The sequence below is a fragment of the Eriocheir sinensis genome, chromosome 12 (assembly GCF_024679095.1).
Source record: "Eriocheir sinensis breed Jianghai 21 chromosome 12, ASM2467909v1, whole genome shotgun sequence".
Classification (NCBI taxonomy): domain Eukaryota; kingdom Metazoa; phylum Arthropoda; class Malacostraca; order Decapoda; family Varunidae; genus Eriocheir; species Eriocheir sinensis.
In genome coordinates, this window is record NC_066520.1 from 9,787,343 (window position 1) to 9,812,404 (window position 25,062).

The following is a 25,062-nucleotide window of genomic DNA, read 5'->3' on the forward strand; positions in this document are numbered from 1 at the left end:
TTTTTCTTTTACCATGGACAATGGAAAACCACAGTAAGTACAGAATGTTTATCCTCAGTCATTGAAGGGATGAAAACTAAGCACTGGGGAAACACCTGGTGATCTATCCTTCATGCACAATATTTTTAGCCTGCATGTTATGGAGGCCATTTTTAATCCAAACCCTGGGTTAGCTATGGGTAATTTGATGCTGAAACAAAATTAGACCCAGCAACTTTATTACTGAATCTTAACATGTTTTTGGTGGTAAGCTGGGTGACAAACAAAGGGAAGCCACAAACAGCTTCTGGCATTTTGAGAGCATGATTGTCACCATAGCAAGGTCAACTGATGGCAAGAATATGATATTGTTAGGACACAACACTTTATGTTCACTTTTTAGCCATGTAATAATACTGCAGCAGCACTAACACAAATACATCACTTACGCCCTAGCTTTATATCTTAAACCCTTTTAATAAGACTTCTCTGGTAGTTGTTTATCATGAGGTTGGTGACATACTATCTTTTGTAGATCAGACATGAGGTAAATAAAAGCCACTTGGAATGAGGCTTATTTAAAGTTCTGCTAGTCAAAATAGCACTTTACCGAGTGTAACTTTAAAAAGAAATAATGTGGCCACCCAACCAAAGATGGAACAAGCAAAAACAGTGAGGTGCTGACCAATGCCTTAAAGTTGTGCCAGATATGCTACGGTTGCCAAAAGAGGGAAGTCTCTCGGGAAAATGGCCAAGATACTGCATATTGGTGCTGCCCTTTGTCTGCATGGTATGTGCATAAAACTCCTTTACAGATCTTTTGGGGGTGAGCTACAAGTATCATATTACACCCACAAGCTTTATATTGGGATATCATTTCTAGACCCCCAAACCCAGAACATTAATATTCTTTTTGTTTGTCTCATCTGAGCATAGCATCAGATTTTTTACATTCCTTTCCATACTCTATTTTACTAATCCATACCCATCCCTTACTTTTTGTTCAGATGATCTCAATGTACTATGCAAGGAACAGATGAACTTATCAAATTCAAGATGGTATGCTGCTTCTGAATAGATTTATTTTTCTCTGTGAAATTTATAATGAATTCAGCAACCCACTACAAACTTATGAATAACTATTACAAAATAAAAACTCAGCTTAATAGAAATCATATGTAACTAAATTATTTTCCTAAAAAATTACACTGATAATAAAGACAATATTCAACATTTTCATGTATAATACATGAAACAATTGCTTTATCGAGGTGGGAATTTATGACTCCCCAGCCATCTGCTTCATCTCGGTGAGGAGGCGTCGACCGTGCTCCTTGGGATTCACTGGAGCAAAGCTCATGACTGTTGGTTTCCACCTGCTCTCTCCCTGAAAACCATGGGTTCATTAAATGGGTGTAAGAGATAATTGAATGAACTAATGTGTGTGTGTGTGTGTGTGTGTGTGTGTGTGTGTGTGTGTGTGTGTGTGTGTGTGTGTGTGTGTGTGTGTGTGTGTGTGTGTGTGTGTGTGTGTGTGTGTGTGTGTGTGTGTGTGTGTGTGTGTGTGTGTGTCTGTGTGTCTGTGTGTGTGTGTGTGTGTCTGTGTGTGTGTTCGTGTGTGTGTGTGTGTGTGTGTGTGTGTGTGTGTGTGTGTGCATGTGTATTTACCTAGTTGTAGTTTTACAGGGCCTGGGCTTTATGCTCGTGTGATCCCGTCTCCGTATCTACATTTATCCAACTTTTCCTTATAGCTTTGCACATTCCTTGCCGATACTACATCCTCCCTTAGTCTGTTCCAAACCTCTATATTTCTTTGCAGGAAGCTATATTTCTTTATGTCTCTCAAGCATCTTCCCTACCTCAGTTTTTTACTATGTCCTCTTGTGTTCCTGGTGGTAATTTCTTCTTTTAGTAGTAACTCCTCGTTGTCTACTTCTTCCATTTTGCTCAATAATTTGTAAATTTGTATTAGGTCTCCCCTTTCTCTTCTTTGTTCTAGTGTTGGTAAGTCCATTTCTTTTAGTCTTTCCTCATCCATTTCTTTTAGTCTTTCCTCATATGTCAATCCCTCCAGCTCTGGAAACATTTTTGTTGCCATCCTTTGTATTCTTTCTAGTTTCTTTATGCGTTTCTTCTTATGGGGAGACCACACTGCCTTCGCATATTCCAACTTTGGTCTGATCATAGTGGTAATTAATTTTTCATCATATCCTTATCCATGTAGCGGAATGCTATTCCTATCTTTCTCACCATGTTATACGTATCACTGAATATTCAATTAACATGACTCTCTGGCTGTTTGTTATCTTGCATTATTACTCCCAGATCTCTCTCTTTGTGTACTTTCTTTAATGTTTCACCATCTCCCATTTTATATGTCCATTTTGGTCTTCCTTCACTTTTTCCCGTTTCCATAACATGACATTTCTTCACATTGAATTTCATCTCCCATTCCATACTCCACTTCCAAATCTTGTTTAGGTCTTCTTGCATAATTTCGCAGTCTTTACTGCTTCTTATTTGTCTTAGCAGCTTTGCATCGTCTGCGAACAGGCTCATATAACTATTTACTCCCTCTGGCATGTCATTAATATATACTAGGAAAAGTATTGGTGCCAATACCGATCCCTGAGGCACTCCACTCTCTACAGTTCTCCATTCCGATTTTATGTCCTTAACCACTGTTCTCATCTCTCTTCCCCTTAGGTAGCTTTCCATCCAGTTCTTCATTTTCCCTTTCAATCCTCCTTTATTTTCTAGTTTCCATAGCAATCTTGTATGTGGAACTTTGTCGAACGCCTTCTTCAGGTCTAGGTAGACGCAATCAACCCATCCGTCCCTTTCCTGTATTTGATCTGTCACTCTTGAGTAAAAGCTCAGTAAGTTTGTCACACATGAGCGCCCTTTTCTAAATCCATACTGTTTACTTGTGATTAAATTTTGTTCCTCAAGAAATTGCATCCATTGTTTCTTTATCACTTTCACACATATTTTACATACTACACTGGTCAATGATACAGGTCTGTAGTTCAGGGGTTCTTCCCTCCTTCCATTTTTGTATATGGGGACCACTTCGGCCCTCCGCCACTCCTTAGGCACTGTACCAGTTGTTATTGAGCATTTAATGATGTCATATATCAGTCTAACCAACTCATTTCTGCATTCTTTCAATATATACCCTGAGACTCCATCCGGTCCTACAGCTTTCCTCTCTTCCAGCTCCCCCAACAACTCATATATCTCCTCTTTATTTACTGTAACTTCTTCCATATGAACATTTATCTTGTTTTCTTGTGGCTCTTTAAATATTGATTCATTAGTAAAAACTTGCTGGAAATTTTTGTTTAGTAACTCCGCCATGCCTTTAGGTTCATCGATTGTCACATTGCCATCGCTCAGTCTTTCAATTGTTTCTCTTGGTTTAATCTTACCACTTATGAATCTATAAAATAGTTTAGGTTGTTCGCTGCACTTTTCCACAATATCCTTTTCATATCCCTTTTCTTCTTCCTTCCTTATTTTCACGTATTCATTTCTCACTACCTTAAAATCTTCTTTATTCCTTTGGTTTTTATCTCTTTTTAATCTTTTCCATGCTGTCTCTTTTTTTCTTTTGCCTTAGCACACCTTGCATTAAACCAGTCCTTTTTTCACTTTTCTTTAGGTTTGTATTCTGGTACAAACTTATTAACCCGTTTTATACGCCTCCATAAAAATATACTTTTCTTGCACTTCACTTGTTCCCATTAGTTCATCCCAGTCCAGCTCTCCATAATATTTCCTAAGATTTTCCACGTCTGCCTTCCTATAGCTTAACCTGTTTCTTTTATATGATTCATCCTCTTCACTTCCTTCCTCTTCCGTTTCTATCTCTATGATTATGTGGTCACTCTTTCCTAGAGGGCATCTGTACCTTAATTCATCCTTCAAGTGTATTCCTCTTGTTAACACCAGGTCCAGTCTCACCGGTTCGTCGTCACTTCTATATCTTGTGTTTTCCTTCACCTTTTGCATCATCAAGGTTTCCATCATCAATCTACCTCTTTACAATTAAAATCACCAACTAATAGTACTCTTTTGTTTGCCTTGAGTATTTTACTTAAACTCTGACTGGTATCTTCAATCATGATTTCATGTTCTTCTTTACTCCATGAATTTGTTCTAGGTGGTACATACGCTGTTGTGATCGTCATCCTTTCTCTGTTTTTGTTCTCCAAATTTACACTCACTATTTCTGTTTTTCCTTCTCCATATATTATTGATTTTACTAATAACTCCTTCTTTGTCATTATCATCACTACTCCACCACCTTTGCCCACTCTATCTTTCCTCCATACACTGTATTTTCTTATCAAACACTATTTGGATGTCTTCATTTAGTTTAGTTTCTGTTAGGCATACTATCATTGGCTCCTTCTCTTGTAGGTAGTCTTGCAATTCTAGCTTATAGATATTATTCCATCTACATTTGTATACATCACAGTCAATCCCTTAATTGTGTCGATCTTGTTTGACTTTCACTCTCTTTCATCTTCTCCCTTCTGTACCACTTTTTTTTTTATCTCCCATAACTCTCCAAAAAAATACCTCTTTTTCCTCTTCAGATCTTGCATTATTCCTTTCTTTTGCCTCTGTTAGTAGTTCGTTCCATTTCTTCCTTTCTTCTTCATTTCTATTTTTCTTTATATATATATATATATATATATATATATATATATATATATAGATATATATATATATATATATATATATATATATATATATATATATATATATATATATATATATATATATATCCTTACATCCTTCTGTTTCCCTTAACAATATTTCTTCTGCTGCCTTCTACGAACTTGGTCTTGTTTTCCCTTTCATATAGGGGCCCATCCTATAAATTTCCTCCACCTCCTCCTCAATGTTTTGCCGTTCTTCATCATTCAAGTTTTTAAGTAGGTCTTTTACAGATTTCAGTTCTTCCTTTTCCCTTCTTGGTTTGTATGTTATATTCTGTTCCTTCATGTCGAATACCACTTCACTCTTCTTCTTGTCTGCCACCTCTCTTACTAGTTCCTCATTTTTCTTCAAAGCTTAACCACCTCCTTCTCTACGTTTTCCTTGTCTTCTTTCAATTGTTGTTCGATCACTTCTTTAAGGTCTACATTTGCTTTTTCATTTTTCACCTTCCAAGTCTTTATTTCCCCCAACATTTCCTCTTTAACTCTGTGTTCCTTCTTGGTCATTATTTCCTTCAGATTTTCATTTTCATTTCTCATCACTCCCAGTCCTTCCTTCATCGACTTTTCATATCTTGCTAATTTCTCCTTCAACTCCTCATTTTCCTGAATCAGTCTCTTTTCATTTTCTTCCATCGAAATTTCGAACTCTAGACCTGAGGTCCCTTTGTTGTGATCTGCTCTGTATCTCCTCTTCATCCCTGCTCTTCACTACTCCGATCCACTTATCCAGTTTCTTTTCCATAAGCAATATTCTCTTATAAATAGCAGATTCTTTACTCGCGAAACCCAAAAACATTGCACCATTCTCATACCTACCCTCATCACTATCATCATCAGCACTCTCCATTTCCATCCTTATTTCCCACCTTCTTGATCCATATCGTCTGCTCGGTGTAGTCCACTCTAAATCATCCTCCCTCCCATTCATCTTGCAACTAGTCAATAATAGGAGACGGGACCACAGTGTACAATAAAGAAAAACTGTACATTACCCAGGCCCCTTGTAAACACTACGACTAGGCACCGTTGAGGCAGCGCCAATCAGCCGTTCCGAGAGCTCGGCAGGCACGTCTTGCTATCGTGGTGTGTGTGCATGTGCGTGTGTGTGTGTGTGTGTGTGTGTGTGTGTGTGTGTGTGTGTATGTGTGTAACTATTGACATGCTTTCATACTCACATTGTATGTTTCTATTTTGCATCTCAACTTGAAGTTATAGTTCTTGAATAGAATGCTGTCCATTATTTTCTCAAATTCAACATTATTAGTTTCTTTCATGAGACCAAGCTCATCTGATGTGGTGTTGAGCAATCGCTGGGCTTCATCCTGGAATATGGTTACCCAGTGGCTATCTGAGATGTCTGCCACACAAACCTGGAAAAAAGGTTCCTCAGTTCTGCTGCCAACATAATATGTAAACTGTAATATTTCTTGTTAAAATATGAAAATAAACTCTGTAACTGCAACAAAGTCTGGTAAAAAGTTAAACCCATTTTGTTTCTTGATGTTCATTAGCCTAAAAATTACCATAAAGAACTTACCCCGAGCATGATGCGCCACTTGAATGAGTCGTAACTCTGGTCACACTTTTCACATCTGTATTGGCTACTGCCTTGATCTACAACCTTCTTATTGCATCCTTCTTTGGGGCAAGCTGCATACATACTGTTTTCTTTTCGAACCATTACAATGACTCCTTTGAGACAGCAGTATTCTGGATTGTCAACTCCAGTCTTCTGTTGGGCTTCAGCAAACAGCTTAAAGTCTCCTGTAACTGAAAAATAAAGTAAAATTTAAATCAAACATTGAAGGAGTACGAGTTTTAACACCATATTTGATTTACTTTCAAGATGTCTGGTCTGTATTCAACTGTTCCTTAAATAACAACTGTTAGCATGCTGCTGTGCAACTATTAGCTATTATGAGATAAAATAAGCAGATTGTTAGGAAAACCTATTGTTCATTCACAACACTGTTAGGAAACCTATTGTCCATTCACAACACTGTTAGGAAACCTATTGTTCATTCGCAACACATCGCCAAACTCTCATTCTTACATACACAGTGTGGGAGGCAAAGAATGATAACGTCTTCACCACTACCATGATACCCCAGCCTAATGAAGGTTTGGCTTACGGTATTTCAAGATGTGAAGGTGTGCAGTATTTGCCTGTTCTTACTCACTCGTACAGCCATTACTCCAAATCCACATTTCTGGACATTTTTATATATATATATATATATATATATATATATATATATATATATATATATATATATATATATATATATATATATATATATATATATATATATATATATATATATATATATATAACTTACTAATTGGGGGGGAACTTCGTCCGTTACGAAAGCCCGTTATAAGCGTCAGAAAAAAAAGAAAAAAAAATGTATAATAATACTGACGAACCTAATAAATGTAGGTATATAGTTTTTATTATTATGTTGTCTGCACGTTGTCTGTATAGCCGCACAGCACACTTGGCGACAGACTGCGAGGCACTGAGGCTGTCAGGTTGGCAGTGGGGCCCTGCGGGGGTCCGTATTGTTATGTGTGTGGGTAAAATACCTTTCAAAGCCTGTTCTCCACCCACCGCCATGGACGTAAGTAAGTCGCAGAGAGAGGTTCAACTTACTAAATGTTTCTATATTTCACTTACCGCTCACAAAGATCACCAGTGGACAAACTAAAACAAAACCCAGGCAAATTGATGTTTTTCCTGCTGTGTATTCCCCCAGTGTGAATGTGTGGTGGATAGCAGAGCAACTTATTTCTGCGAGGAGGTATTTCTTGCAACACCGGTCCACGTACTGGGCCACCCCACCGCCACCTCATCCTATCTTGTGTTGCTTATTTGCGCCTTACTTCCACAGCCCTACACAGCATGCCGAGTAAATATAAACTAACCAAACCTAACAACATAACCTAACCTACCCAATGGGTGACCCCTTGAGCTGTGTCAGTACTAACACTCATAAACACTTGGCTATTTTCCATTACATTTATATCCTGGATTGATGCACAACTTTCTTGTGGTTTAAATATGTTCTTCATATGAATGGGAACCACAAGGAGGAAAATATTTCATCAAGTGGGCTGAAAAAGACTACAGTAACTGAAGGATGGGACAGCAGATAAAGGGAGGAGGGTGAGGCGGCTAGCAGAAGCTATTGTAGTTACCTGGCACAATAGGTTAAAAACTATTCTCGGTCGGTCCCGGTGGATATCTGACCCTCTGACCTTGTTCGTTATAAGCAGGTCCGTTATATCGAGGGTTTACTGTTTATATATATATATATATATATATATATATATATATATATATATATATATATATATATATATATATATATATATATATATATATATATACAGTCACCTCTTGATTAACACGAGGGTTACATTCCTGGAGATGTCATGTTATTTAAAATCGCGTTATTTAAACATAATTTCCCCATAAGAAACAATAGTAATATGGGGAGGTTACGTTCCCGGACACTGGGAAAGTCTGCCTATTTTGGGGATTTTGATACTCTAACCTTAAAAAAAAAAAAAAAATTATTAATACATTAGTAGGTCACAGAAACAACAAAAACATACGTTCCTCCCAAACGCATGACGCTGCAGCACGAGTTGCCAACTTGGACTGCCCGCTGCAGCCCGGTTTGGAGAGGTGGAGCGCCTCCGTGCTGTGATGACGTCATCAACAAATACGGCGGCCCAAACAAACACATATAAGTGTTTCCATTGCATTTCACCTTTCTGTGCTACCATAACCACTGCAGCTTCCTTTTCATCCTCTGTTGCAAGGAGCTCGGCGGCCAGAACAGCTTGTGAAGCTTGTTGAAATGTCATCACGAAGATCAGCAAATGCCATTTTGCTGCCAGAACAGCTAGAGAGAGCAGCGGACGCCACATTGCTGCCAGTGAGACACCGTTACCATAGCAACAACGAGGCTCAACTGAGAGGCACACAAAAGTATTTGATAGAGGGGTCCGGGTGGTCTGGGCGCCCGGGGTGGCCTGAGTCGCTCTCTCAAACACACCCCAGAAGCAGCATGGGTGCACGTGACGTCACCAAGCGTTACGTCATCGATTAAACGCCCGTTAAATAAAAAATATCGCGTTAGTTAATTGTATCTCCTTAAATATAAACTCGTGTTAAATCAAAAACGTGTTGTTTAAACTTGTGTTAATCAAGAGGTCTCTCTCTCTCTCTCTCTCTCTCTCTCTCTCTCTCTCTCTCTCTCTCTAGCTTCCACCATCAGTGGTCCAGTGTAACACGATTGACTCCTTCAAAAATAAGCTCGACCGTCACTTCCTTCAACTTAATATCAACTAGAGTAGAAATGCAACGTTTTGGAGTCTTCTGATTAATGTAAAATTACTTAGGTTTAAGGACAGACCATCAAGTCTGGACCATGGGGTCTGTGTGGTCTGATTTTCTATGTAAATCTATGTAAATCTCTCTCTCTCTCTCTCTCTCTCAGCCCGTGTGAACAAAGTCACCCAACCACTAGTTTCTCGAGAGATTCAAAGTCGGCTACATTTCACGGGAAACTCATCGAAATTCAAGTCAGAAACTCAGTCACCAACATGTCGGTAACTCGTATGGTCAGTAAGTTGTGGTCACAAGAAGAAGAAGAGCGTATAGGCTGTTCGGTTCAGTAGCTCTCCATGTGTTTATTCCAGTACAGTAAAGAGTTCCACGAAAGTAGATAAGCTTGTAGTAATCATGTTGAGCAAGTTTAGGATTTTAGTCTTGTTCAAGTGTAGCCATTGCCTCATCCTGTCTGGCCCTCACTGCCAAGTTCTCGAGCATTTAACGGTAGCAAGCTATAACACACTCCCTTTGTCTCCGAGCTAACCACACATGAACCAACAAATGCTAGGGTCACTGAGCCAATCAGCACCCAGGATACAGAACAGTGCTGTGATTGGTCACCTCCCATCCATCAGCCAATAGTGTGCCATGTACAATCACACGTGGGCAAACTAGCTCAAGCGTAAGCGGCCAAAGCTGCGTTTTACATACATGCGAGTCTGTCTACTCATCTGCTGTACGCTATGTATTTTATTTCAATATGTTCGTATTAATATTTTCTTAATTTTTTTATATATTGTTTGCAATTTATTAGGCTAGAAAGTGCTTCTTTTACTGCAAAATAAGTAAAATAATATATATATATATATATATATATATATATATATATATATATATATATATATATATATATATATATATATATATATATATATATATGGATAGGCGGTGGCCGAAGTGATAGCGTACTGGACCCACATTCGACGCGTGATGGACGACGCGGGTTCGAATCCACACGCTACAACTCGGATTTTTCAGTCACCGCCGAGTGGCTTAAAACTACCCACATGCTGTCCTGAAGACCACCCATCAACCCGGACTCTAAAGGAAGCCGTCCAAGCGAATCAAGAACGAGTTCCGGGGGGCAGCACGAGCCAATGCAAGATGGCGCCACTATAAACACTCGCCTGCGCCAGAACGGGCTGGGCCGACCATCAGGCCCCACCTGGAAGAAGCCTTGGGCCGACCATCAGGCCCCACCGGGAAGATGCCTACCGCTAATAGGCAACAAAGTAAAAAAAATATATATATATATATATATATATATATATATATATATATATATATATATATATATATATATATATATATATATATATATATATATATATATATATACAGTAAAACCCGATTATCCGAAATGGAAGGGGGGAAGCCTCTTTTGGATAAGCCGATTTTTCGGATAATCCGGATTTATGGCCGCCATTTTGATCGCCGCCATTTTGATTTTGAAACCAAACAAACACACGCTACGCTAAACAAAGTAGTACGCTTAAAATATGTGATGTAAATGTTTTATTGTATGTTTGTCTGTGTGTCTCCTTGACTGGACCAGTGTATGTTGATACTTGTGAGCGTTGCAGATCTGAATTGTGAATGTTGCAGAGTGCGATTGTGAATGGTTGTGCAAGCTTGCAAGTGTGACCTTGATGCATCGTGCAGGTGGAGACACAGTATGATGACTCATATTATCGCGCAACTTGTATGTTGGAAGGGGAATGTGGCATGGAGTGGAGAGGGGAGTCGTGTTTGTGTCGTCTTGAGAGTACGGCGTGAGAGTAGTCGTGCAGTAGTTTGTTCGTTCGCCGCACCTACGTCCTTGCTGGGGCGAAGGTGCGGACGTGGTGTTGTTGAGAGTTTGTTTAATGTTTTTTGTCTAATATATTGATCTATTCGTTACAAGCTATTTCAGCAATACGTATTAGAAAGCATATTCATTTTAACTGTTCTTATCAATTTTAAATGTGTTAATATAGTACATATGTAGTTACTTTTATTTATTTTTGATGTTTTATAACGTTTTAGTATAGAAAAAAAAATTTAATTGCATTATCCAGATCAATTTCGGATAATCCGCTTTATAATAATGGTTTATATATATATATATATATATATATATATATATATATATATATATATATATATATATATATATATATATATATATATATATATATATATATATATATATATATATATATATATATATATATATATATATATATATATATATATATATATATATATATATATATATATATATATATATATATATATATATATAGTAAAACCCGATTATCCTAAATGGAAGGGAAGCCTCTTTCGGATAAGCGATTTTTCGGATAATCCGGATTTATGGTCATTATTTTGATCGCCGCCAGTTTGATCGTCGGCCTTGTGTCTTGCTTTCTCGGTTGGATGACTATCACTTTGATCTTGCACCTTGGTTCTTATTTTCTCATTAGAACACATGTAGCTAGTATGGACGGACCATTAGCCAGAATGGATGAGGATGCTGTCGCTGCTGCTTTTTATCTAAAAGTGTGAAGTGAAGTGTGAAGTGTGTGACGCGACTGCCGCCGACTGACGATGTAAACAATGAAACCAAACAAACACACGCTACGCTAAACAAAGTAGTACGCTTAAAACATGTGATGTAAATGTTTTATTGTATGTTTGTCTGTGTGTCTCCTTGTCTGGACCAGTGTATGTTGATACTTGTGAGCGTTGCTGATCTGAATTGTGAATGTTGCAGAGTGCGATTGTGAATGGTTGTGCAAGCTTGCAAGTGTGACCTTGATGCATCGTGCAGGTGGAGACACAGTATGATGACTCATATTATCGCCTTTCGTATGTTGGAAGGAATGTGGCATGGAGTGGAGAGGGAGTCGTTTGTGTCGTTGTCTTGAGAGTACGGTGTGAGAGTAGTCGTGCAGTAGTTTGTTCGTTCGCCGCACCTACGTCCTTGCTGGGGCGAAGGTGCAGACGTGGTGTTGTTGAGAGTTTGTTTAATGTTTTTTGTCTAATACATTGATCTATTCATATCTATCATCTTGGTCTTGGTCTTGGTTCGGGAGGTAGTTGTCCCTTTCGGTCCCAACTACAGCCTTTGAAACGGCTTACTCCCTCAGGGCCAACACCCTGAAAATCATAGTGTAAAAGAAATTCTTGCCGCAGTAACTGCCAGTACTCCTCGAGTGCCTTAAGAGTGGAGACAAGGGCCGTCCTTTTACTAAGCCTCGTCGTTGCTATGGTAACGGCGTCTCACTCGCAGCAAAATGGCGTATGCTGATGCATTACTAGCTGTCCTGGCTGACGAACTCTTTACAACAGAAGATAAAAAGGAAGGCTGCAGTGGTTATGGTGGCACAGAGAGGTGAAATGCAATGAAAACACTTATATGTGTTTGTTTGGACCGCCATATTTGCTGATGACGTCACCACAGCACGAAGGCGCCCCACCACTCAAAGCCGGGAGCCAGCAGACTTGTCAAGTTGGCAACTCGTGCTGCCGCATCACACATTTGAGAGCACTTGGTACGTTCCGAGAGTCCCGATTCCCTCTCTCAAACACAGCCCAGGAGTGTTTCTAACGGGGGCACTAATTTTATACGGATTTTCGAATAGTACGGGGATCCTGGGTTCCTAACCCCCGTACTATTTGAGGGACAACTGTATATATATAATCACACAGTCATTTAACACACTACTCACCTCCTCCTGCCGTATTCTTCCCTGAAAGGTTCTGAGTCTGTGCTACATTTCCTCCATTATCGAACCATCCCTTCACCATGTGAGCCTCCCGAATGTCTGGGTTGATCTGAAAGAAATTCCTAAGATAAACTTTGCACACTAAAGTAATCTAATGACAGCCAGCAAGTCTGTCATTATGTGGTAATAAATATTATGGTGTATCTTTGCTTAAATGTCAAACCATCTGTAACTTACTTGGAGACAGGAAGAGCTGAGGGTAGACAAAGAGATACCACTGAAGTCCGACACCTTGGCTCCTTTTACTGCGACCACGGGTTGCTGAGATCCATCAAAGGTCTCTGCTTGGGTTCCCCATATTGTCAGCCGAACCTGGGTTAATGGCAATACAAAGAATTTTTTTAGCTTCTATTTGCCATCATGACATTACCATTCTGATTCTCAAAGATTACCAATAATATTGTTAACCCTCAAATCTAGACACCTTCCCAATTTGTAGTTTGTGGTTTTACCAGATAAAATCCATCACTTACACATTCCCCTTCCATGTGAAGCTCCTGGTAAAAAGAGACTATAGACTTTACCCTTTGGTAGTGCAGAAAGCAATCAAATGGTAAAGTAATATGTAGTCATACAATGAATTCAATTTCACTCTGATATTACATCATCTATCTATATCTCCGATGCCCTGCCCCCCACGGGAACTTTCCTCCAGGGGGTGGCCATGGCAGATGTGTCTCCATCTCTCCCTGTTCTGGCACTTCCTCTCAACACACTCAGTTCTGCTACTTCCAATTCTCTCACTCCAATACTTGCTCACCCTACTGATCCACTTCACAGGTGGTCTTCCCTGACTTTCCCTCCATCAATCCTTCTTCCCTCATACATTCTCTTCACAAATTCATTCTCTCTCATTCTCATCATGTGTCCAAACCATTTCAGTGCACCACGCTTCACCCATCCACATTCCACTCCTTTCGCTGTCACACCCATATCAAACCTATCATACACATTTTCATCACTTTTTCCATTCCATCCTGAAACACCACATGCACCTCTTATATAACTCATTTTTGTGCATTGCATGTATTCTCGATTGCTGTGCTGCATTCCATGTCCACGTCATTGATGCATATGACAGTGCTGGCAGGGTAATGCTGTTCCTTATTCCCCTCTTTACCTCCATGCTCATACTTACCGTATTCTGCAGCGTATAACATGCACCTTTTTCACTTAAAAAAATGCCAAAAAGTTACCCCTGCGCGGTATATGCTGAAGGTACAAATTTTGATTGATTTTCTTTTCTGGTTTGACTTTTAGATGCCACACAACTCTTCCGTGCCATTCTCAGTGTTTCCGTGGCCGTAACAATGGCAGGAGTTTTTTCGTATCTTCCTCGTCTGATTCCACCTCCGAGTGTCCACTGCCAGTGACCTCTACTCCTCATAAGCCTCCTCTTTCTCCCAAAAGAGCTCTCAGTGCAAGCACAATGGCCAAGGCCACTAACTCATCATTTTCAGGGGTCACCGGCTGGCTTAATTTACAAGTTGGACAAAGCGTCGCGCTCTGCCAAGTGGCATCCACAAAAAAGTCTTGTTTACCATACATATTGATTTTCAATGCCAATATTCTTACTAATATAAGTTCATGGTTATTTGTCTGTGATAATTTCCAATATATACTAGAGTATATATTATTAACATCCTTTTAGAGCGGAAACAATGGTCGCATGTGTGTTGCAGCTATCTCATTTTTTATGAATGCAATATACAAAATATGCCGTACAGGTAACTCTCAATTTACGCGAGTATTGTGTCCTTGAAGAGGTCGCGTAAATCAAAAACAATGTAAATCAAACATGAGGTAGGTTTCTATCAAAAAATAAATATTCACTTCATTCAGTGGAGAGAGAGAGAGAGAGAGAGAGAGAGAGAGAGAGAGAGAGAGAGAGAGAGAGAGAGAGAGAGAGAGAGAGAGAGAGAGAGAGAGAGAGAGAGAGAGAGAGAGAGAGAGAGAGAGAGAGAGAGAGAATATCCATATCACCGAGATATTCACTCAGGCACTCAGTCTCAGCCTCACTCGTGTGAGGAAGAAATGAGGGACACCATGAGCGACTGGCTAGTATTGGTACCGGTACCGTACCATATAGCTAGTACCGGTACCTGTCCACCCTTATTGTTGAGTAGCGTGGCAGCGTGGGTACTGTATTGTTGTTCAAGTGGCACACGGGAAGAAATGAGCTCAGCTGTGTGGCCGCGGGGCCATGTGAGTCCAGTTGTGTGAGACATCTGGTGGCCACTCCATAAAATATCGCGTATAAGTGAAAAAATGTGTAAATTAAACATTTATTTGGATTTTGGACCCCGCGTTATTTCAAAATCGCATAAACCAAACTCGCATAAATCGAGTTACCTGTACACGCATTTTACCTCGCCATTGTAAAGGTTTATGATTCAAATAAAAAAGCTTAGAGCACATTATCTTTAGTTGCCTTTGTGGAAAAAGAGAAATTATGTGACCGAAACCAAAATAGCCTGCCCAACTGACGACCGAAATCGAAGGTTGCGAACCCTCCTGCCAGCACCACAACAAAAACCCATCCTGTGAGCGTCACGCCGTATGCCTGTGTTTCTCGCTTGCTCCTGTCTTCTGAGAACTATCAAGAGTGAACGTGCCAGGAGCTGCCGATACAAAGGCCTGGCTGGGAGAAATCTCAAGCCACTTGTGACATCAAGATCAAGATCAAGTCATTCTCAAATATCATTAATTTTATGATGAAAGTAAACTATTTGTGGGTTATGTGTAAATGCATTTCCTTTAAAATATATAAAATGAAAAAAAATCATAAAACATTGAGTTCAATCCATCAATACATAAAATAATAAATTGTCCTAGGAAAACAGACAGTACGAAGAGCATGAAACATCTATATACAATAATTTCCATTACTAAAGTTTATACCATGGAGTAATGTGTAAAAGTGTTGTAATTATTCTATCTTTTCGTTTAGTGATAACATAATGTACACAGAAAATAAAGATCCAGTTGTCCAACTTGTCTGTGAAATATTATTCTGTCTGGTGAATCAGGCAACTGCTGACAGAGATAGCATCCTTGGCCATTGGAAAAGAGCTGAGTGACTTTTTCAAGCTTCGAAAGCAGTGTTAGTGGTGAAGACAGTTACATCAACAGTATTAAATTCCAACGCCTTGTCTTGTCAGGAAGGCTGAGCCCCGTTATGGTGAAACCTCGCTTTGCCGGTCATCCTGTAGATCAATCTCATTATGGTGATGGTGGAAGTGATACTGAGGCCCCTGAGGATGCATCCCACCACCCTTCAGGGTTATCAAGTTAAGAATGAGGGTAATGAAGGGGCTTTGTAGCGGGGTCGAGTGCGAAGAAGGGGAAGGGCCCACTCCACTCCACCCACAAGCTGCGCAGCGCTGCGAAGTTGCGAACACAGGCTTGCTCCTAGCTAAAAGTTACTGCAGTTCATCACATCACCACGGAAACACTACATGACGTACAGACTTCGGGTTTCAGGCAGACTGAAGAGGAAGGATGGATACAGGAAATGCTCATAAATTTAAAGCTACTGGCTCAGGCAGAGACGTGAAATTGATAATGGAAATTGACCAATTTTGGGTTGGGGAGATCATCAGAACATTTCCATTCGGGGAGAACCAATTGCACGGTACATCCCTGACCTTTAGGGGTTAACAGAAATTTTGGGAAAGTGCACATCATCAGTCTTGCTTAACCGTACACATTTCTGAGCATTTTAAGCGCTGAATTTTCCCCCAAAATTGTTGTCTTAAAGTTTAGGGTGTGCGGTATACGACGGAGCGCGTTATACCCCACAAAATAAGATATTCCTTTCATAACTCTCTCCAATGCACCTACTACCTGTCTGCCCTTCACTGCTCTTTCCTTCACGTAATACAATTTACACATCATAATAAGGTTCCCACACTAATTGTTCCATCATTACTGGGTTGTTCCAATATTATAATTCATAACTTTGCCATGTTTACATGATTGCATTTTGTCATTTAAACAATGTTATTGATAAGATATATTACCTTAATATGTATTATCATTTCTAGCTTAACTGCGTATGACTCTAAAGCGTCTGGGAGTTTTGTGTTTCTTTGAGTGGTTTGTACGAGTGGAAGGTGTTAAAGATTCGTTGAGAGTTTCGTTGAGGGATTCATTGAGGTAAGACAGCAACCAAAAAGGAGAGCAACTTGGCACTACCAAAACACTTATAAACTATCATTCACTGTGTGAGGCACTCTCCTGGAGCCCTGGAAGTATTAGAGGTGGGGTCCACTCCTAGGTATGGTGTCCGTGGCTACCCAAGGGCAGCTGAAGTCGGCAATGTTGTGAGTTGAATATTTTAAATAATTGTGTAATTTCTGTGACATACTCTCGGTGAACTTTTCAGTGACTGGTTATGTATTGTTGGATTCTGTTGGGAATTTATAGTTCAAGTTATGTATTGTTGGGTTATGTTGGGAATTTATGGTTCAAGTTATGTATTGTTGGGTTATGTTGGGAATTTATGGTTCAAGTTATGTATTGTTGGGTTATGTTGGGAATTTATGGTTCAAGTTATGTATTGTTGGGTTATGTTGGGAATTTATGGTTCAAGTTATGTATTGTTGGGTTATGTTGGGAATTTATGGTTCAAGTTATGTATTGTTGGGTTATGTTGGGAATTTATGGTTCAAGTTATGTATTGTTGGGTTATGTTGGGAATTTATGGTTCAAGTTATGTATTGTTGGGTTATGTTGGGAATTTATGGTTCAAGTTATGTATTGTTGGGTTATGTTGGGAATTTATGGTTCAAACATTATCAATATTACTGTATTCTCGTGGGTGACCATTTGTTATTGTGGTGTTACGATAATTGATGAGTTAATCTATATGTTGGTGACATGCATATGTTAAAAATGTGAAGTTAAGGTGCTAATGTGACCCCAGTCCTGCAGGTTGGAACACTTCCAATAAACTCTGTTACAAGTTATGTATTGTTGGGTTATGTTGGGAATTTATGGTTCAAACATTATCAATATTACTGTATTCTCGTGGTGACCATTTGTTCAAATTGTTACGATAATTGATGAGTTAATCTATATGTTGGCGATGAAAAACAATATAAATTATTATTTTTAAGGTGCTAATGTGACCACAGTCCTGCAGGTTGATGAAAGACACCTATTTTACAAAATCTATCAGCACCGCCCAGCAGTGCAAGGACTAATAGTCCTCACCTTCCATACTTCCATATTTAAACTCAGTCACCTCCTCCAATCTCTCTTCCCCCAGCTTTATCCTACACTTCATTGTACTCTCTCCTCTAACTTTGTACGGCTTTGTAAAATCAATGGTCTGCTCTCTTGCCCTCTCAAACCTTACTCTTTCCAGCATTCATTTTCAGCTTTCTCCTCTTACATAGCCTGTCAAACTCATCCACTATCATATGCAGTGTCCCCTCATTCTCTGCAATCAATACTGTATCATCTGCAAGCAGGCCTCCCACCAAACTCCACTGTACCTCTCACTTTCAGCTTTGGACCTAGCTATGCCACTCTGGCTTTCATTTCTCTCAAACAACCGGCCATGTACACATTAAAAAGCCATGGTGACATCACACACCTCTATCTCACCCCGACACCAATACCAAAACTCTCACTCAACTCACCATTCACATGCAGAGGCACTTGCATCTTTATAGGAGGATGATCCCCTCCAGCAAGTGCCCTCCCACACCATATACCAGTGGTTTTCAAACTACAGTACCCTCTCAAGTTTCGCGCTTGCTTAATTCCGAAGGTATAGCGCTAAACTCGAGGATCGCAAAACGCGAGGTATTGAAATACATGAAAAAGCTCTTACTGGTTCCGGCCCGTGGAAAAAAATTACTTTTTTTTTCGACTTTACTCCCTTGATATCACAATTTTTTCGACTTTACTCTCTTGTTATCTCAAAATAGTAATAGGCAGAAAATGGGAAGTGAGAACAGGTCGTTCTGAAGCCGCAGTTGAAGGCAGCTGCCTTACAATTGGCTGGCAGTTATGAATACACGCTTGTGATCCACGTGGTGTCGTCTGCTAAAGTAAGGGTGGTTGCTTGCGGTCATCCGTGGTACAGTTGGACAAACCTATAGCTTCCGGTAGTTTTCTGTGTGTTATGGCATAATCTGCTAACTTTTTCTGTTATAAATCATTAAATCACTAACATCATGATTGACTTGTCAATGCCTATTGAACGTAAACTGCCGGCGCAATCGCAAAATAGCTCACAGAGAGGTTCAACTTGCTTACTGCTTCCATATTTCCCTCACCGCTCACAAAGACCACAAGCGGACAAAGAAGAACAAATCCAGGCAAATTAACACTTTTAATGCCGTGTATTCCCACAGTGCACATGCGTGGTGGACAGCAGAATGACTAATTTCATCGGGGAGATATTTCTTGCAACACCGGCCAGTGTAGTGGACCTTCTTCTTCTTTTGACCTGTAATGTTTTGTATCGCTTCTTAGGTCCTCCTTCTCCACACTTTTATACTTCACAACATGCACTTAGGGCCACTTTCACAGCCATTTTGTTTGTTTTGATCGTTATCAGTCGCGGGGATCGCCGCTCTAGTATTTCCACGTGAAACTGGCCGATGGGTAGTGATGTGATGTGATGGTGTCAGAGGTATTGCCTTTACAACGGCACCTCGTGACGGCTGCAGGGTTAGCCTAGCCCCGCACCTTACCACACACTCTCAACACCTGTCGCTTTCTGTGCAGCCACCACTGCCCCAAAAGCCAATTTCACGTGGAAAACTATAGCGTCGATTCACCGCCATTGGTAACGATCAAAACAAACAAAGTGACTGTGAAAGTGGCCCTTATTTACTTCACAGTGCCCACTTATACACTTCACCCTGAACTTAGGTGTTTTTCTGTTCTTTTCTTTCCCTGATTTTGGTTTTCTATGCCCTTTTGCTATTTTCCACTGTTACTTTTCACCGTCACTGCCATGCATTATAGGTCAAAAGAAGAAGAGGGAAACAACACCAGATCAACGAAAAGGTTTTTTGGACTGTGGTTCCCCAACATGGGGTGTTCTCTTATCTTGTTAATCAAGTAGTAAGCAAAGCAGCTCTGCCAGTCCATTTTATGAGTCTCTTGGTGGGCCATCTTCCACTGCTCCTCAGCCACTGCCGTCGTCTGTTTGTTTACATGCAGCCATTCGGTACCCACGTACCCACGCTCGTACTCACAACCGTTTTCCATTCATACAGACAACCAACACTCGCTCCCAGTTGGGCATACAGGCGCGGTTGCCCACAGCCCCAATGGTTGGACACCGCCTTTTAAGGCAGCACGCATGACGCCGACGGTAGGTAAACGTGACCCGTACATGTCAAAGCACCGCGAAACTCATGGCGGTAATGCGCAAAAGTCGTGATGGTAAGAATTTAGGACTAAGTGCAGAACTCAAGGATCACAAAACTCAGATAGCGTGAAACTCGAGAGGGTACTGTATTTTGTATGACGGCACACTAAGAAACAACTAATATTTTTGCGGCACACCAAGCTCTCTCTCTCTCTCTCTCTCTCTCTCTCTCTCTCTCTCTCTCTATATATATATATATATATATATATATATATATATATATATATATACAGTAAAACCCCGATTATCCGAAAGCGGATTATCCGAAAAACCGGATTATCCGAAATTGATCTGGATAATGCAATTAAAAAAAAAAAAATCTATACTAAAACGTTATAAAACATCAAAAATAAATAAAAGTAACTACATATGTACTATATTAACACATTTAAAATTGATAAGAACAGTTAAAATGAATATGCTTTCTAATACGTATTGCCGAAATAGCTTGTAACAAATAGATCAATGTATTAGACAAAAAACATTAAACAAACTCTCAACAACACCACGTCTGCACCTTCGCCCCAGCAAGGACGTAGGTGCGGCGAATCTAACAAACTACTGCACGACTACTCTCACACCGTACTCTCAAGACAACGACACAAACACGACTCCCTCTCCACTCCATGCCACATTCCACTTCCAACATACGAGTTGCGCGATAATATGAGTCATCATACTGTGTCTCCACCTGCACGATGCATCAAGGTCACACTTGCAAGCTTGCACAACCATTCACAATCGCACTCTGCAACATTCACAATTCAGATCTGCAACGCTCACTAGTATCAACATACACTGGTCCAGACAAGGAGACACACAGACAAACATACAATAAAACATTTACATCACATGTTTTAAGCGTACTACTTTGTTTAGCGTAGCGTGTGTTTGTTTGGTTTCATTGTTTACAACGTCAGTCGGCGGCAGTCGCGTCACACACTTCACACTGGGCAGTCGCATCGCGTTCTACCTGTGCTTCGACCTCACTTCTTTCTACATCACCATGCCGAAAGAAACCGGGAAAAGGAAGAAAGTCGTCCTTATCATACAGCAGAACACAATGCCGACGATCAAACTGGCGGCGATCAAAATGGCGGCCATAAATCCGGATTATCCGAAAAATCGGCTTATCCGAAAGAGGCTTCCCCCCTTCCATTTTGGATAATCGGGGTTTTACTGTATATATATATATATATATATATATATATATATATATATATATATATATATATATATATATATATATATATATATATATAAATAATGTACAGTCGCGATATGAAGTGATGTCGCCGCTCTCAAAGATGTTTAAATGCAGGGAGCATTTGAAGGTATGAAGTGATGTGTATTTATTGTGTATGTTATAATGTTCCCTTTTAATGATAATCTATAATACGTTGTGATGTAAAACACGGTAAAATAACATAGTAGTACCTGAATTACAATTATACATTTATTTGTTTTAAAAAATGCGACTGCAAATGTCATGTGTTGTCTTCAGTACTGAAGACAACCTTGAAATGATTTAGCTCACGTCGTGTGCTTATCTTTGCAAAACAGTTGGTATACGTTGTTCAGATTGAGGCGATATATATATATATATATATATATCTATATATATATATATATATATATATATATATATATATATATATATATATATATATATATATATATATATGTTCTGGGTCATTCCATGAACTGTCTTCTGCAGTTATTAATACACATGCACAGTATGACACAAAGCGAATGGACAGTTGCTGGCATTACTTTGCGTTTTATTGATAAAGAAACGATCAAATAATAAGGTTTCACATTAAACACCTTTTATTCACTATGATGGCTTCTTATCATAAGCATAGGCACTGAAATATATAGTAACATTGCTCAGTAACGATGATGAATGAAGAATGCCTTCATAGGTAGGGTTGCCATATCTGAACTATCAAAATTCCGGACGCCTCCACGAACACTCGACCATAGCCTAATGTTTGGCAACGCTGCGATTACCCGCCCGACCACCACCTCCATTCCAAAGCCATATATTCTTATTTCCCTACCTTCCTCGATTATTCTTTGGCACTTATAAGCTGTGGACATGTTCCACTGATCACCTCCAAGCATTAGAAGTCTACATGAAGCTTTTATCATCGTTATATTGACCAAGAAAGGCAATGATGTCTGCGATCAGCGGCAAAGAGTGAGTTACAAAACACGACTACTCTGAAGCTATATATTCTTGTTTTTCCATCTCCGACTATCCTTCGGTAGCTATAGGCTGTGGGTATCTTCCCTTGATCACTATCATGCATTAGAAGTCCACGGAAAGCTTTTGTTATCGTTATGTTGACCACGAAAGGCAAAGAGTGGGTCAGGGGTGAATAATAGGTATGGTGCACGGGCGATGACGTCATCATCAAACGAGAGTATAAATTAAATAAATTACGCCATCCTAGTTTAGGATATCGACTAATCATGCATGTCCTATATATTGTGCATATGTTAGATTTATTGTTGTCAACAATGATCATGAAAAGATAATTTTACTTTCTGTTTGAGTAATATGTCGATATTTGGAGTTCATTTGACTCTTTCCTTGGTGAACGAAAACACTTTGTGTCAAAATATTTCGGCAAGTCTTCGTAAGACATCATTGAATATTTTTTTTTTCTAGCTTGTAAAATATATTTAGTTATGATGAAGATACAGGAAAATAATGGTACTCTTGAAAATATATAACGATACTTGTGTGATCGAAAATAAACGTACACGGCGACATCACTTCATATCGCGACTGTACTTAGGTCTTACTCATATTATAATTAGTCACCCTTGATAAATATAAATTACAATTTACAATAGTTTCCTTATGTTATATTATGTACACAAATCAAAATCCCACCCAAATTTTTGCGGCACACCAAGGAGATAATGGCGGCACACACTTTGAGAATCACTGCCATATACCCTTAGAACATCCCATAAACCCTTCCTGCCAACCCTATCATATGCCTTCTCTAGGTCCATGAAACCAGCAAACAGACTCCTATCCTTTTCTAGGTACTTTTCAACTAGCTGTTTTCTGTTTACATCATTAGAGTACATAAAAGTGTCTGTTATACAAGTATATTCATTAGTTTTCAGTGTTTATATCCTTGCAGAGGGACTGGTTACTCTGAGAAACCAGTTTTAACATGGAACACTCCAATGGATGACATGGCAAAATTAGTTCACAAAGTACCTCTCCTTGTGGATTTCAACATTGTTCAACATTTATACTCACTTCTCTTGCAGTGCTGTCAATAAGCTGCAAGTCCCTCTTTGTCAGCTCTTTTCCACTTGACCTCATGGTGACAAAGCTTATGTCAAATGTTTCCTTACATACACCAATGACATCTATAAAGAAAAAGCAACAATTGAGACTGAGGTACTTTGGTTTGTGATAAAAACGCAAAATGAAAATATTTTTTGCCATTATCTTTATCATGGTAAATATTGTAGAATTTATATCTCTCAGCTATTTGAGTACATGGAGTTGACAGTGTAAGAAATGAAGATGTGTAGAGTTGCAGCACAATGGGGTATATTCATTCTTAGCAGGTGTCACTAACGAATAGGCTATTATGCCCAAAAAGCTTAAACTATTCTTTCAGTTATCGTAAATTACCCGTTTACAGATGAATAAAACAACGAGAATGATCAGCTACATATTCTTAACAACAGTATCACTTACTGTGTTGAAGTGTAATTGTTACAACCCCCAGAGAGAGAGAGGTAATTTACGATAATTGAAAAAATAGCTCAAGCTTCGTGGGCTCTGTGACCTAATACCCGGTGGTTGGCAACTCTGAATATAACTCATTAGGTCATGTAAAAAACAAAGTAAGAAAGTGATGAAGATGATGATATAAAAAAGAAGAGGGAACAAAAGAGAACAAAACCAGCAGCCGTGAAAAAGGTGAAATAGGAAGTTGGTGGATATGACTCAAAGGTGGCTAGATATGGTGACACACTGTGTGAGAGCAGAAAATGCATATAAAGAACAAGAGAAATGGCAACAAGACATTAAAAGTGAGATTCCAAAGCCCAACCTTCAGCCTCCTCTACTATGAAAACATATGGCTGCTTGCTTCCAGTGGGTGATGGAACCGACAGTTTCCAGAGCACGAAAATATTTGTATCACCTTAAAGCCTCTGGATTTCCTAAATGCCACTTAGATGCAGGAGAGTCTGTTAACACACAAGAAGGTAGCTATTGGAAGGAAGCAAAAACTTAAGACAAGGTGAAATAATGATGATGACTCACCTACAATGGAATCCTTACTGAGACCCTCCAACTGATCAAAAGATACAAAGTTGAACTGCATGGTTGGGATGGCAGTTGACTCATGGCAGGGCGTGACCTGTAGTGAAAATATTAGGAATACTCCATGCACATATCAACCACAGTTTCACTTTAAAGTTTTTAAGTATACCAGTATGAGAAAAGCAAATTAAGGCTTGAAATATCTAATGTCCTTACCTCAGTTCCTCGATTGAAAGTCATTTCATATTCATTGTTGAGGTTAGAGTACTGTTTATTGGCAGTCTTAAGGGTGGCAGTGGATATGAAGTACACTTTGTCAATCTGAAAAAGTTTTAACGATTTTTGGTGAACATAAGGCTTAGAGAATAGTGACACCTCATGTAAAAACTTCTGCAAAAGTATATCATTCCTTATGAGAAAACAAGTTGGAATGCATCACAATTCAAATAATCAATCATAATTACTTCAATTCA

At 39.3% G+C, this 25,062-nt stretch overlaps 1 protein-coding gene across 3 annotated transcripts in view; it reads right to left on the reverse strand.

Annotated features, from left to right (window-relative positions):
* Positions 1–201: 201 nt before the first annotated feature.
* LOC126997370 (replication protein A 70 kDa DNA-binding subunit-like) overlaps positions 202–25,062 on the reverse strand; it is a 49,562-nt gene continuing 24,701 nt past the window's right edge. For all 3 annotated transcript variants that reach the window (XM_050858434.1, XM_050858432.1, XM_050858433.1), the window contains 8 exons: positions 24,806–24,910; positions 24,590–24,686; positions 23,567–23,679; positions 13,062–13,196; positions 12,828–12,933; positions 6,250–6,482; positions 5,888–6,082; positions 202–1,366 (listed from right to left, as the gene is read on the reverse strand). In XM_050858434.1, the coding sequence (XP_050714391.1) occupies positions 1,259–1,366; positions 5,888–6,082; positions 6,250–6,482; positions 12,828–12,933; positions 13,062–13,196; positions 23,567–23,679; positions 24,590–24,686; positions 24,806–24,910 (1,092 nt within the window). In that variant the 3' untranslated portion in view covers positions 202–1,258. The remainder of the gene's footprint in view (positions 1,367–5,887; positions 6,083–6,249; positions 6,483–12,827; positions 12,934–13,061; positions 13,197–23,566; positions 23,680–24,589; positions 24,687–24,805; positions 24,911–25,062) is intronic.